The following is a 15467-nucleotide window of genomic DNA, read 5'->3' as shown; positions in this document are numbered from 1 at the left end:
TTGTTTGTTTCTATTTCCTACTGTGTGTCAAGCTAGTTCTCAATTTGAAACACTCTTAATTCCAAGAACTTAAACATGCCCAAATCCCAAATTCAAACAAATGCTTTAATTCATTCAATATTTTGGTGCCTGCTTTGGCAGCATATATACTAAAATTGGAACGATGCAGAGAAGATTAGCACGGCCCCTGCACAAGGATGACACGCAAATTCGTGAAACATTCCATATTTAAAATATATGTATATATATTTTTTGGAATCTGATTTTATGGAGATTGTGAAGAAGAATTTGACTATAATTTATTGTTTTGAAGAAGTTGTATACAAAGACTTAGGAAATAATTGATTCTTTGTTAATTCTTTTCCTTAAATATATAATATGGATTTATAGTTTGTCATACTCATGTTATAAATTGCAATGACCTGTGTCTTTTATTCTATATGTTTCAGACCCACCAAGCACAGGTGACAAAAGAATATTTGAGTTCTACTGTATTTCGACTGGAAGCTGTGCTTCTTCACTAACTTCTCCTTGATAAAACCCTTCTTGTATAAAGTTTCATTTTGGCTCCCTTCATATCTGAAAATCCCACACTCTCAATAATCTGCATTAAATATTTACTGAACTACTATCATTCCCTTAGCTCTTGATAGTGACTCTGGTTCACAGCTGGCTTCTAGGGCAATTTATCCACATTATGGATTCACATTTATGTTTTGACATAAAAAAAATTGCCCTATGTCCAAAGTACATATATATGTTTATATAAAATTCAACCTAGACAATTTCACTTTTTATTTATGAAAGAAATAGACCCAGCATGAAGAATCTGTATGATAGATTTTCCTGATATGAAAATTGTAAGCATTGTGATTTTTCTGCTTTAGACAGCTGAGGTGGCATTAGCTAATCTCAAGAACAAATATGAAAACGAAAAAGCAATGGTGACTGAAACTATGACGAAACTTAGAAATGAACTGAAGGCTTTGAAAGAAGATGCAGCAACTTTCTCATCCCTGAGAGCAATGTTTGCAACAAGGTAATAGTTTTTCTTGCAAGATTAGGTGTGGTACATGGGGAAAAAGACTTCAAAATGCACATGTTCATCTTCGTGCATCGTGAGTGTTACTTAGTCTGCCATCTAAAAGGGCAGGGTATGAAGAAAATACATGAGATTCCACTCTGACAAATCTAAGATAAAACCTTTTGTGCTGTTTTCCAGAGCCCTCTACTGGACACACTGGATCAAGCAATTCTTCTACATACAAGTGTTTTTATTTATTAATTTTTAATTTTTTTTTATTTTTTGGCCGTGCTGCACGGTTTGCAGATCTTAGTTCCCCAGCCAGGGATAGAACCCGGGCCCCCAGCAGTGGAAGCAGAGTCCTAATCACTGGACTGCCAGGAAATTCCCCATACAAGTGTTTTTAAATTAATATAATAGATATTTTTTCTAGAGCCTTATGTGCCCAAAAGAATTAGACCAAAAAAAAAAGAAAAAAGAAAAAAAACCACCTCCAATAAGGGGGAAAAAACCCACTTCCTCAAATAGCTAAATATTACATTATCACCACTGACATTTATTTCTGTATACATAAAAGTGTTTATCATTAGCAAGTATTTGTGTGAAAAAGATACTTTGTAATGAAGATTAATATTCATCATGTCAGCTAATTACTTTAATATAGTGTGAATTAAATTATAATTTCTAAAATGTAATTATATATATCACCAAATTTTTCACACTGCCCAACTAATTATTTAGACAAATATTAGGTACTACCTCCCCCCACCAGTTTTGTTATGAAGCACCACTATATTTTATTTTTTAGACTTGAAATGATTGTTAAGAATTATTGGTTCAACGTTTTCAAAATCTTGGTGTTCAATATAGTGTTGCAGTTTCCTTTTTGCTGTCACAATTCAGTGCCAAAACAAAAATAGTTCTATATTTTATATGATGCAAACTTGGTACAAAATTCACAAAGCATAACTATGCTTATGCTTTATTTACAGATTCAGTAAATTACTTACATGTAGCTGATATAATGTAAAAAAAAAAAATCCTGGGCCCTGGAATCTGTCCAGCTTCCTTTTAGTGTCAGAAGAGAAAAGGCTCAAACTCAAACTTTGTTATTGACTCTTGGAAATGGCAGTGAGGCGGCCAAGTGCCTAAGAGACCACAAGGTTACAGGAGAACTGAAGGGAACTGACTTCTGGGTCTGAGCACAGTAGAGTTTGGGGAGTAGAATGTGCACACCTCTGGCCACTATGGCGGTGGAGGGCGGCAGGATGGAGAATGGGTTTGGTGCACAATGCCCTCCTCTTTGAAAAGGAAATCAAAACATTTTTAAAGGGACATTTAAAGTCTCGATCTGGTTTATGTACGAATTATTATCCTCAAATAATGCATTTTCACAGAAATTTGTTTTTTCAGGTATATTAACTGCCTTACTCCATAGTATTTCTTAAAATATTTTAATCTAACCAATTAAAATAAATCCAGGGTCCTGAAATCCACATTTTATTTTACTAAGCCCTGATTTTTCTTATGATATTCCTACTATGCTTCTTGACATTCAGTGTTAAAGAAAATGGAACCCGGGAGATTGGGATTGACATATACACACTAATATGTATAAAATAGATAACTAATAAGAACCCGCTGTATAAAAAATTAAATTATATTTAAAAAAAAAAGAAAATGGGACCCACCTGGATCTCAAGTTCTTTCACTACAAAGTCTGTTCTTTCTTTAAAATACCAACAGTCTTGTGTTAATTTCAAAGTTTGTACAATACATTTTGGGTAACTCCAGAAAGTCATTAACTATCTTCTGATTCATGGAGAGTTCTTACTATCTTAGTGGGTAAATAAATGCAGTAAAAACTCTTGAGTAATTGTGTGAATAATTCTTCCTTCCAAATGTACATGTGCTTAGGTGTTACTTTTGGCAGAAAAAAGACCACCGAGCTTATCCTCCTGCTGCAGCACAAGTATCAAACCTGAATAAAGATGTTCCTGACAGCCAGCTATATCTGTTTTGAACCCTATGCAAATCTTGGTTTTCCTTGACACCTATTGCTTTATCATCTGGTTGGGAAATCATTGAAGATACTCAGGTTTCTAATTCAGGCAAATCTGCCATATTGAAAGCAATAGCAACTACAATCTGTACTCAATTAAAATAAAACCTATACATATAGATAAAGAAGTACATATTTGCTTTACAAATATTATTATTCTTTTGCATGCTACAGGCATAGACTATAAAGCTATTGTAACACATCTACAATGCTGTGAACATTACCTGAGACTTTACTGTTGGTTCTTCTGCAACCACAATAACTCTGTCTCTGGGGTTTAAAAGATACCACCTATTAAGAATGTCGCCATATGTACTTCATTGTATAGATTAACTATCAGTTATTGAACCCGCTCTGTTTCCAATTTTCTACTGTAATAGATTACTTCCACTGTGATCTAGGAAGACCAGTGTTCCAAATATCTAAATTCCAGTAAAATTCATTACTTTCAACTTAAGTTCCAAACTTAATTTCACCAAGATTTTCTCCTGACCACTTTTCTGTTGTGGTTCCAGATGTGATGAATATGTCACACAGTTGGATGAGATGCAGAGACAGTTAGCAGCTGCAGAGGATGAGAAGAAGACTCTAAACACTTTGTTACGAATGGCTATCCAGCAAAAACTCGCCCTGACCCAGCGGCTGGAGGACTTAGAGTTTGACCATGAGCAGTCCCGTCGCAGCAAAGGCAAACTTGGAAAGAGCAAGATCGGCAGCCCTAAAGTAAGTGGGGAGGCATCAGTCACCGTGCCCACCATAGACACTTACCTCCTGCATAGTCAGGGCCCACAGACACCCAACATTCGGGTCAGCAGTGGCACTCAGAGGAAAAGGTATGCATGCAGCGATCTTCATAGTATGGTGCAGTGGCCAGATTTTAGTTAACTGCAAAAATTAATGTGCTCTTATTGTGGAGGATGGAGGAAGGAAAGGAAGGGAAAAACTGGGAGTGGGTGTATAAATGGGCCTTGCCAATGTTGGTTTTTCCAAATTAAAACCTTTGGATACTTGTGTTTATTTATTCCTTTCTGTCCCCCACACCCCATCTCTTGGTTAACCATAATATACTTTTCAAGTGTCTGTTAACATTTTTGCTGTTCCTTGTATGCATAAATATGCCTCTCCCTTACCTCCAACCTAAAAATTGGTAGATAAAAAGGTCAATATTAAGAATGAAGCTATGTTTTACATGAGTGATAGTTTTAATGGCAATGGTGCTATTTACCAGCTTCTCTCTAACGAGGCAAGGATATGAATGTGTTCTCTTAGGGGAACTTTTGTCCATATTCTGAAAACTGATGACTGACTGAAAGGAGATGTCTCTATTTAGGTCAAATAGAATGGAATATGTATAGTCTTTTTCTTAAAAGCAGGTTTTTGTGCTTTTTCATTTGGTATGTGAATATTGTTCAAAAGTCACTTGTATGGTTTTTAATGGCTTGATTTTATGACCTTTTTCCAGAGTCCTGGATGTTGAATTACTTACCCTGTATTTTCAGTTAATAGTAAAGTTTTTATTTTAGGAGTTTTCAGTTAAGAATCAAACAATATAAATATTTTCTATTTGTGGTTCAAACTGACTAACTATAATAAATCTCTTTTCCAGTATCCAGTACAGTTTCCAAATAGGGTTATATCCTGGTATGGAAACTAAACATTTAGTGAAAATCTTGATTTACTTGTTAAAAAATTTTAAATGCCAATATAAATAATGTTGTCACTGGTGAGGCTTTGAAAGGTAATTAAAGTAAAACTTTTTTGTTTCCTATATGTATTTTCTTGGATCTCCTGCAAGACAATTTTCACCTTCCCTTTGTGATCAGAGCCGTCCCAGGACTTCAGGGGCTTCCTACCTACAGAATTTATTAAGAGTTCCCCCTGATCCCACCTCCACAGAGTCATTTCTTCTGAAGGGCCCCCCTTCCATGAGTGAATTCATCCAAGGGCACCGGCTCAGCAAGGAAAAAAGGTTAACCGTGGCTCCACCAGGTAAACATTTTTTCCTTGGGTGCATGTGATGCAAATGATAAGTTGAATAGACAGCTCTCCCCTTCCTTCCAACCACTCACTCCCACCCATCCGCAGAGTCTAACTTTAATGACGGTAAATTCCTACGGTTAAAGTAAAAATGTCTTTATACCTGTCTTTCGGTTTCCTTCTTTAGTCAGCCAGACAATCATTTCTTAGGAGTCTCCAGCGACCTCCTTTTAACAGCCAAGGATGGAAAATGAGAGTTGGAAGGAATGGGATAGCTGAAGGGAAACTAGCAACAGGCACAACACAGGACACACACAGTCAGGTCCTATTTGCAGTTTGGTAGCTCATAGCAATTCCATCTTGGTCAAATTTTGTCATTTTCTTCTGATCATTTTTAATGTAATTTCAGTAAAGGGAACCATCTTTATAAAAAGCCTTTTGGGCTGATCTCCTTTTGTAGTGATTCAGAATGTCTCCTCAGTTATAGAGAGTGTAAAAGTAAAATCCTCTAAGGTTTTGCTCCTCAGGAACATTTAGGTCTTAGTATAATGTTCTTATAGTTTGTAGGCCCTTATTGATTTGTGCTTACCAGCATGCTCACAACTTACTTCAGCTTCACTGTTTAGCATTTTTCTTTTTTCTTTTTTTAATATTTTTTATTTTTTCTATGAAAGGCCTCAATTGAAAATGTGACTTCTGGCAGATAAAGATCATCCTTTTGGGAAATCCCTGCCTGCATGCTAACTATAGGTCAGAGGTGGTACACAGGAGTTCTGTGAAACAAAATAAGCCCAAAGGCAGCTGTGATTAGGCTATTGCAGGGAACGAAAAATTAAAACTAATTCTAGTTAGTTGTCAACAGTTAGAAACTCAGGAGATTTCACCTGAACAGCTGTATTTCTGGGCTCCCTTGAAGGATTCTGAATATCTGGCAGCCCTAAGTCTGCATTCATGCATGTCAGCAACCTGTTGGATCTATGCAGTGACTGCTGCTTTTAAACAGGGCAAACTGCAGTTTACCACAGAGCCCCTCGCTCCCAATTACTTATATCCAACCTGCTGCACTTGTTTCTGTTATCTTCCGGCCCCTACTGTAACCTTTGAGTTTGCCACCTGTGCCACAGAATTTTTTTTTTTTTTTTAATTTACTTCAATTTTACCTTAATTCCTTTTTGGAAACCTCAGCCTTTGGATCTCTAATATTGTACTTTCCTTATCTGATTCATAAGTCAGCCTACTGATTGGGATTAAAAGATATGGTGTGGAAATTTATAGCAGAAGTTAAACATTCTAAGAATGTTTGAGGACATAGGTAGTGATAAGGAGTTAGAAGAGCCTTAGCAGCCAAAATGTACACCTAAAACAAAAGGCAACAACTCTCCTGGATGTTCCTCCTTTCATTACTCTTTTCCTCTTCTTTTAGACCCCTTTGGAAGTATCTGAGTCACCAAAGTGGTCCTGATTCATCAGGACACCTAACTTAAATAAAACCCACAGGTCTTTTTGTGTTCCAACTGGACTTAGTAACACTATCTTCTAGAACTTAGAAAAGAAATTCTGTGATTAATAAGTAACCCTATTGTATTTTAATTTTAAAAGTGACATATCAATAAGATTAAAATTAATAATGAATATTAATAACAACTATTTTCATTTTATGTATGACTAGTTGATGCTTGTTTACATTAATATCTATTTTACATCATTGTCATTACATTGTGGAAACCACTAACAGATATCATAAACTTTTCTGTTACTGCCTAGTCTTATTTTTATTTTTAAAGGTTGTATCGTAGATTCTATTTCAGATATTGTTATTGCATTAATCACTACTTCCTCTCTTGTTAGCCATTGAGATCATTTTCCATTATTTGTTATAAGATGCTGTTAGGAATAGCATGCATTCAACTTCTCATCTATTTCATTTTCTTCTCAAGAGTGAGATCACTGGGTTAAAGTATGAACATCTTTATGTTTTTTGCTCCATTTTGATGTGCTGTCAAAAAGGGCATATCATGTACTAAAAGTCCGACATTTTCACACATTCTGACTCTTTCTACAACTTTATAGACACTGTACACATCTTGCAACTCTAAGGCTAGTCAGCATACATGAATGAGAATACTATTACGTCGTCTTAAATTCTTTAGTTTTGAATAATGAGAAAATGCCATAGGCCTTAGAAATGATTGCTATATACAAGATTAGAGAGATAAATAATGTGGAATTCAGAATCGTCATTAGGCCAGAAAATCATTTTAGTGACAACTTAGCATATTGATAAACCTTATATTTTTAACCATTTATTTGAAGTTAAAATAATAAAAGCAGGAAGGAAGTAAAGCTGTTATTATAGCCTGAAGAATTTTTAATTGGATATCATGGAACCAATCAGATTAATCGTTAATAAATTCTTAAATCAACCCAGCAACATTTTCTAAAAGGTTCTGGTTAAATGAATTACTATAGAAACTTATTAGCCATCTACAACAAATTGTAGCTTCTAAAAATATTTGCACTATTGACAATATATATTATTTTTCCTAGGCTGAACTATATTGTATAAAACATATTAAACATTATTTGATGCTTTTACTATATAAAATATTTTCATTAAGCTGAGGAAGGGAAAATATGCCATATATATCTAGTCCTATGTCCTATGCAAGAAATATCTTAAACCCATGGGAAATAATAGGTTTTATGAGTTTAATGTTATTATTATAAATTTACTTGCTGGTAACAATATATATTCATCACTTTAAAAGGACAGTTTCCTGTTAATTTATCAGAATGTTTTTTGATAGACATTGTTTTCAAAAATATATTTTTAATATATCTTTTTAGGTGATTTTAATTATTCTAATCAGCAGATATATAGGTTGTTTTCTATTGTGGATCATTGAAGTAATTAAATCAATAGAAATGATATTAGTTTAATTTGTTTTGGATCCTTTGGTTGAGGAATTGGAAGAGGTATAAATCTCATTTAACTTTTAAAACAGTTACATAAACAGAACATAAAATATTATTTACCATATATAAGGAATATTTTCAAATAGATTTCACTTCTATGAGATGGTAAGCAGAAACCACATCTTCAAGGCAGAATTTCTCAATTTCTGGAAAATCAATTCTAGGATAGGGCATTGATTTTCAAAATTAGTAGAATGTTTTGTGCTAATTTGTTAGTACATTTTACTGATTGATTTCCAATGTTACTAAAACCCTGTGGAGGAAAATTCTGGCTATGGCTCTGTCTCTGCTTGCTACCTTAGCCCCTGAAATCCCAGAGTTTCCAGCCATGGCTTGTTGACTTTCTTGTTCTTGACTTTATCCTTATCTAGCATACAAACTCCAGCGTCCTCCCCCATGTGCCTACTAGCTTTGACGAACTTGAATCAAAAGGGGCCCTTCTGATATCAGCAAGTTTGCAATCAGGCAGCAGATAGTATATCTTCATAATATCGGTGGTTATTTTGTAGCCAACATTGTATCTCAATGCCTTCACTACCTAGGCCTATATAATTAATAAAAACTTACAATTTAATCAACAATTTAAATCAGTCTACCAGAATATGTGAAAGGAATCTATGCAGTTCATAGGCCACAGATGTTATTTCTGTAGTAAAGACCTAAATGCATCATTTGTACAAGTGAATTAGGGACCCAGTTGCAACATGGGGGGCGGGGGGGAGCTTCCCCACACCGAGCAATTCTTTGACACCAGCTGGGTGCCCTATGATTCAACTCAATTCTGACACTATCTACCCGGAGATGGCATCAGATTCCACGGGTTGAGGACTGAGTCCTACAAGACTGCCCCACCCCCCACTTCATACGCCAGTTGCAAGCCCGGGTCATGACCTGTGTTTCTGACCCACCGCGATAGATTGGGGTTCACACAACCCCTCCTTGAACTCCAGGCGCCAGTCCAAAGTCCAGGTTGTTACCTTACTGCTGAACTACTGGCTATAAATCAGAGGTTCCCATGACCCGCTCTTCAGGTTCAGTTAATTTGCTACTTCCTTGATCACCAGTTTAGTATAAAAGGATGTAACTCAGGAAGAGCCAGACAGAAGAGATGTGGAGGGCAAGGAATGGGGATAGGTGCACAGCTTTTTTTGCCTGCTCTCCTAGGGCGACACTCTCCCCCAATCTCCTCGTGTTCACCAACCCAGAAGCTCTGTGAACCCTGTCCTTTCGGATTTTTATGGAGGCTTCATTAAAGAAGCATGAGTTTGATTAAATTGTTGGCTGCTGGGTGATTGATTCAACCTTCAGCCTCTCCCCAGAAGGTCAAGGGTTGCAACTGAAAGTTCAAACTCTCTAATTCTGTGGTTGGTTCTCCTGACAACCAGCCTCCGCCCTTAGGTGGGGTCCTAAAGTCATCTCATTAACACAAGAGACACTTTTGTCATTCTCAGCACTTAAGAAATTCCAAGGGTTTGGGGAGCTAAGGGTCAGGAATCCTGGACGAAGACCAAATATACATTTCTTATAAATCACAATATCGCAACAGGATAAACAAGAAATCTGAAACTTGAAAAAGCAAGTTTGAACTCCCTTCTTGAAGTAATAGCCTAAGCAATTTGCTCCTCGTGAACCTGTGCTTTCCTATAGGAGCTTTTTCTCTTGAATGTTCTGCTTCCCCATTATCATTTCAATTCCTCTGTCCCTCCCTACCTCTCTCTTTTCCTCGCTCCTTCTCTCTTTCTCTGAAACCATTACTGAACTAATGTGAAAGAATGGTATTGTTTTGAAATCTGAAAATTTTCTATATTTTAGATCTTACCGATTTTTAAAGCAGCTCATAAATGTATTAACCTTAGTATGTAGTCACCCCTTTAGTAATAGATACAAACACGTTCATTAGTGAAAATTGTCTTTACATTTCCGTATATTCAAACAGTAAACATGTATTTGTGTTTGTTATATTGCAAAGCCTATGTTCTTAAATATGTACCAAAACCACATTTCTTTCATTAACTCATTTCCTCATTTCCTCATTCGTCAAAATTTAACAAAATATATTGTGCATCTACTATGTGTCAGGTACTTTTTTCGGCTTTTGGTATAATGTAATGATATTCAAGTAAAACATCACCCCTGTTCTCCCCTTTAAGGGGAGGTAGATAGGCAAATAAGTAATGATATTAATAAATGTTCCTGGTAAATAGAAGAGTTGGAGTGGTGAGGAAATCCTCGCAGAAGAAATGCAAGCACTGGTCATGATAGGTAACTACAGACCTTAATAGGCAGAAGGTATGTTACCGAGTCCAAGTTCGCTCTGCTTGCCGCACGACAGGCCAGTAAATCAGGAGACGTGGTGTTGAGGCAAGGAATAATGACTTTATTCGGAAAGCGGGCAGACCGAGAAGATGGCAGACTAGGGTCCCCAAAAAACCATCTTATCGGGGTCTGGATGCCAGTTTCTTTTATAGAACAGAGAGGGGGAGGAGGTGAGGAAGTAAAGTAAAAAGACCATGTATCTTACAAAATAGGAGGGGATGTGTTAATTTCTTCTTTCCTGCAGCCATTCACATGTGGGCAGGGTCAGATTGTCTTCCAGTGAGCTGAACAAAGGCACTTTACTTAACGTTCAGGCAGAGGGGCAGGGTTCCCTGAGGCAGGCCATTATGCATGATTATAATAACAAAAGCAACGAAAAGCAAAGTTTAAAGTCAAAGAAACAGATCTAACATGGAGTTCCCTGTTACAGTTCCCCACTGTCAATGTCCATTCCATAATCTTGTGGCAAAGGGGCGATGACCATTCTAACTGTTTCTTGCTGTGTCTCGTCACATGGATCTTTCTGGGAATGTCCACCATAGGTGCCAGTTGTTTCGAATGTTCAGATTTGCCTTTAAGGAATTTAGGGCTTGTCTATGTATGGGAAGATGCAAGAGTCTGGGCTCACTGAAATCATTCCTTTGATATGTGCCTCAGCTATCTGGGGCCTGTATCCTGTATTTTCACATTCTGCGTTTCCTCAGGGCTCACCATAGGGAGGGGCTGTAGTCTGATGGCTGCTAGGTAGCAGGTATTCTTCTCCTTCCTGAGTTTCCTCAGGGCTCACTGGCTCACGTTGGAGGGCTGCAGTCACTGATGCCATTTCTCAGATCCTCCCCTCTTGGTCAGAAATTTGACCAATATTTGGGAGACATTTCATGATAAAATTTTGTCCCACGGCGCTGGGAGGTTCATCCCAGATCAGGCGAAAATTCTTGATATGCTACTCCAGGTGCTAATTTTTGGATTAGGCCCTATTGATAATTACAGATTCTCCAGCTCCTCTGTCTAATTATGATCCAGGAGACATTTTCCCTTGTTGCTTCTACCCGTACCTAGAATCACACTGTTATAATTATTTTGTTATAAATGTGATCTATTTCCTCAAGATGTTTAGCCATAGAGGTTTTGTTGGAGGCCTGGTTACACACTGGGTACTGTAAGAGACAGCAATCTTATAAAATAGGATATAAGTAAATGCAGCTGGTAACACTGACAAAGACATAGTGCAGCAGGAAGACACAAAGCACAAACAATTTGGAAACAAAGAACACATTAAAACAATGATTAGTATAACTAGTTGTAATCCAGTTGCAAGAATTAGCGACCAAAGGAACCATAACTGATTTAATGAGCCATTTGCAGTTTCACTGTACTGGCCATGTACGCACAGCTTAATCTTTGAGACAAGCATATGCTACTGGCAGGATCAACCTGGTAGAGAGAAAAAGATAAATGTTTCATCTTTGTTTACAAAGGCATACTTTATCAACTTGTTGTAGGTCATAGCATAAGAGAAAAGGTTTTTTTCTGAAAAACAAAGATTAAAGCCAGTATATTTTCCAAAGTCATAAAGTTATAAATCATATTTACCAGTTCATTCAGTCCCATGTAATTAATTCCTGTTGATCTGGATGAAGTAATCAGGTTTTCCATTAGGTTTGTCATTTGTTACCCAGTCCAGTGATATTATCTAAAGGCTATCAGAAACTAATTGCTAAAAAGTTCCTTTTTATGAGTCCTCTTGAAAATCTTCATTTTGTAAAAACATCAGGACAAAACTTAAAATAGCCTGGTTAAAGATTGGAATACGGGCTTCCTTGGTGGCACAGTGGTTAAGAATCCGCCTGCCAAGGCAGGGGACACGGGGGGTTCAAGCCCTGGTCTGGGAAGATCCCACATGCTGCAGAGCAACTAAGCCCGTGCGCCACAACTACTGAGCCTGCGCTCTAGAGCCCGCGAGCCACAACTACTGAGCCCGCATGCCACAACTACTGAAGCTCACACGCCTAGAGCCCGTGCTCCGCCACAAGAGAAGCCACCGCAACGAGAAGCCCGCGCACCGCAATGAAGAGTAGCCCCCGCTCACTGCAACTAGAGAAAGCCCGCACACAGCAATGAAAACCCAACAGAGCCAAAAATAAATAAATAAATAAATTTATAAATAAATTAATTAATTAATTTAGTTAATCCTGACCATATATAAAACTTTCTCAGTAAAAGGTAATTCCATTCCTCATACCTTAACTGAAAACACACATTCTGCCATACTGAAATGTTTTATTATTTTCAGTAGCTTTAATTATAAATTAGAATCCCTGACTCTTAAAAACCTTAATTTCTAGTGAAAACCAAGAGGCAAGTAATAGTTACCAAAACCTGGAGAGACTATCTTAGATTATTTTTAGAACATAATTATTCTTATAGAGTTTACCTAAAAGCTCTTATCTTGTTACATTTACTTTAAAGTTTCATCATATCAGGTTATTTTTCTTGCTGACAAATTTGCAACAGGTATAATAAGATTTCATTTAACGTCTATTAAACCTAGGTGCAGTGAAAGTATTATACTTAATGTTGATGACTCTAAAGACATGTCTACATTAATTAGATCAATAAACTTAAACAATAATATCAGGTATTAACTTAATACTGAATATTTCTCAGTTCACATGAACCTGAAATTCACTTAGCTTAATTTCTCTTGTATTTAGAATTGTTTGATTTGTAAGCACTTACTTTTCTTTAAGCCAATTAAATAGAGCTCATTTACAAATTAACCTCAGCAATGTTATACAAAGACAAAGACACACACAAAACACAAACAGAGAGACCTCATGGTTCTCATTTCAAAATTTCAGCCCTGAGTCAGGTACAGCCATGTAAAACCCATCAGTTTACAAGAGAGTTTGGATTAAAGTTGGGTTTCTGGCAGATGGAACAAATCAAGCTCCCTTGTCTAGATGGCTAAATCTTAAAAGACACTTAGAATTTCTATTTATCCTTGACAAGTCAATTTCTAAATTACTTTACCCTCTTTTCAAAATTTGCATTTTAAAAAGATGGCAGAGATGAGGGTTCCTGAGAAGACCAAATAGGACATTTGCATCTCAAAGATACAGGCAAGTTTCTCCTAGGATGACTTTGTTTCCTTCTCTGGGGTTTCCAGGGGCACCATTTGTAGGCTTAAAGCTTGCTCCAGTGGGACCCTGATGTCAGGCTGTTCTGGCGAAAAAGTTACTTGAGCATTTAATTTACAAAGGCGACCTCGTCCCAAAAGGGGTATTGGACACTCTGGCATATATAAGAAGCTATGTTTCAGGGTGAGGTCCCCTAGTTGGCATTCTAGACGTTTAAGAACGAATGGTTTTGTACTTCTCCAGAAACTCCCATGACCCAGATAGATTGAGATGTTTTCTGTGCCACCTTGGTGTTTACCACAGAGTATGTGGCACCCGTATCTATTAGAAAGTCAACCAACTTGCTCGCCACTGTCAAAGTTATCCGGGGCTCCTGAGGGGAAATTAGAATCAGACGCCTCAAGTCTAAGGGAGTACCCTGGCCACTTACAGGATGTCAGCACAAGGGAAATTGCCCTTCTGTGGAAGTGGCTACCAGTCCAAATTGGGTGCCCTGTCGGGTCTTAGATGGTGATACTAAACCAGGTCCCTGTGCCTCGGGTGTTAACACAGAAAATTTTATTCGATCCCTATGGGTGGGGAAACAGGAGGCAGTGAAAGGAGTGAGTATGTTGGTGGCATGGGGGCAGTTGGAACAACTGCTGGTGCAGCCTGCTTGGCCAGTGGGGAAGCTGTATGAGCCAGAGGGGGGTTTAGGTTTTGGAGTACCATGTCCCCACTCTCATTTTCTCCCTCTTCCCCTTGTAGAACAGGTTCCCCTTTGGGTTTCCTTTTAGATCGCTGCACCATAAGGTGGCAGTCCTGACTCCTTTTCCTCCTGATGCAATAGCATAAATGCTTCTACATATGGAATCTCATCTCTTTTCCCTGTTCTTTTGCAAAACACTTCTACTGCGAGATCGTATAATAATTGAGTGAGCCATTCAGGGGCCATCGCTCTTCTGATCCTAACATATATTGGGTCCACACCCTATTACAATAGTATATATGTCTTTCTTAGTCATAGGCTCACGGCTGTGTTTTACCCAGTTATCTAATATATGCCCCAAAGGGCTCTCCTTTGGGATAGATGGAGTATTTCCCATTTTTATAAGTTTGATAACACCAAAACACAAAAGATGCAAATTCCAACACAAAAGGCACAAACAAATTCCAACATTGATGCACACAAAACCAAAACCAAAACCAAACCCAACAAACCGGTTCCCAAAATCATCCAATGACAATTCCCCTCTCCAACAGGGTACCCCAACCAAACAGATTGGCTTGTCCCGTAAAGGAAAAGCCCAAATGGAGGGGGGGGTAATATGTTCCCGGTGTGCACGCCAGAGCGACTTACCCTCCAAAATTGAGTCTGTCAACTCATAGAAGTTTGTCGGTTCCTTGCTTCAACTGCCAAACGCTGGGGTAACCAGTGCTGCTTCAGGGAGTTTTGAAGGAAAGATCCTCAGGACAAATGGTCCCGGCAGCTGCTAGGACCTTGCCCCAGTTTTCCCTGACCAGGGCCGGCTAGCCGCGAGCAGCAAGGGCCCTGGCTGGCTAAGCCACATTCGTTACTGAGTCCAAGCTCGCTCTGCTTGCTCTGCTCACTACACAACAGGCCAATAAATTGGGAGACGAGGTGTTGAGGCAAGGAATAACGACCTTATTCGGAAAGCTGGCAGACCAAGAAGATGGCAGACTAGGGTCCCCAAAAAACCATCTTACCAGGGTTTGGATGCCAGTTCCTTTTATAGAACAGAGAGGGGGAGGAGGTGAGGAAGTAAAGTAAAAAGGCCATTTATCTTGCAAAATTTCTTCTTTTCTGCAGCCATTCACAGGTGGGCAAGGTCAGATTGTCTCCCTGTGAGCTGAACTAAGGCACTTTAGTAACATTCGGGCAGAGGGGCTGGGTTCCCTGAGGCAGACCATTATGTATGATTATAATAACAAAAGCCATGAAAAGCAAAGGTTAAAGTCAAAGAAACAGATC

General features: G+C 38.0%; 1 protein-coding gene and 1 non-coding gene across 6 annotated transcripts in view; both read left to right on the top strand.

The window, feature by feature from the left end:
- The window catches only part of BICD1 (BICD cargo adaptor 1), a 187659-nt gene that overhangs the window by 151535 nt on the left and 20657 nt on the right, over positions 1 to 15467 (top strand). For 2 of the 5 annotated variants that reach the window (XM_061206427.1, XM_061206426.1), the window contains exons 6-7: positions 888 to 1039; positions 3602 to 3809. In XM_061206427.1, the coding sequence (XP_061062410.1) occupies positions 888 to 1039; positions 3602 to 3809 (360 nt within the window). Of the gene's footprint in view, positions 1 to 887; positions 1040 to 3601; positions 3920 to 4881; positions 5076 to 15467 lie in introns of all 5 variants that reach the window. The other 3 variants (XR_009702655.1, XM_061206428.1, XM_061206425.1) reach the window with 3 other exon arrangements.
- LOC133101885 (U6 spliceosomal RNA) lies at positions 130 to 232 on the top strand. Its single transcript, XR_009702771.1, has one exon. It is a non-coding gene; the product is annotated as a U6 spliceosomal RNA (small nuclear RNA).

Source organism: Eubalaena glacialis, chromosome 11 (genome assembly GCF_028564815.1).
Source record: "Eubalaena glacialis isolate mEubGla1 chromosome 11, mEubGla1.1.hap2.+ XY, whole genome shotgun sequence".
Lineage (NCBI taxonomy): Eukaryota > Metazoa > Chordata > Mammalia > Artiodactyla > Balaenidae > Eubalaena > Eubalaena glacialis.
The sequence above is the reverse complement of the archived record's forward strand: the minus strand, read 5'-3'. Positions and strand labels throughout refer to the sequence as shown.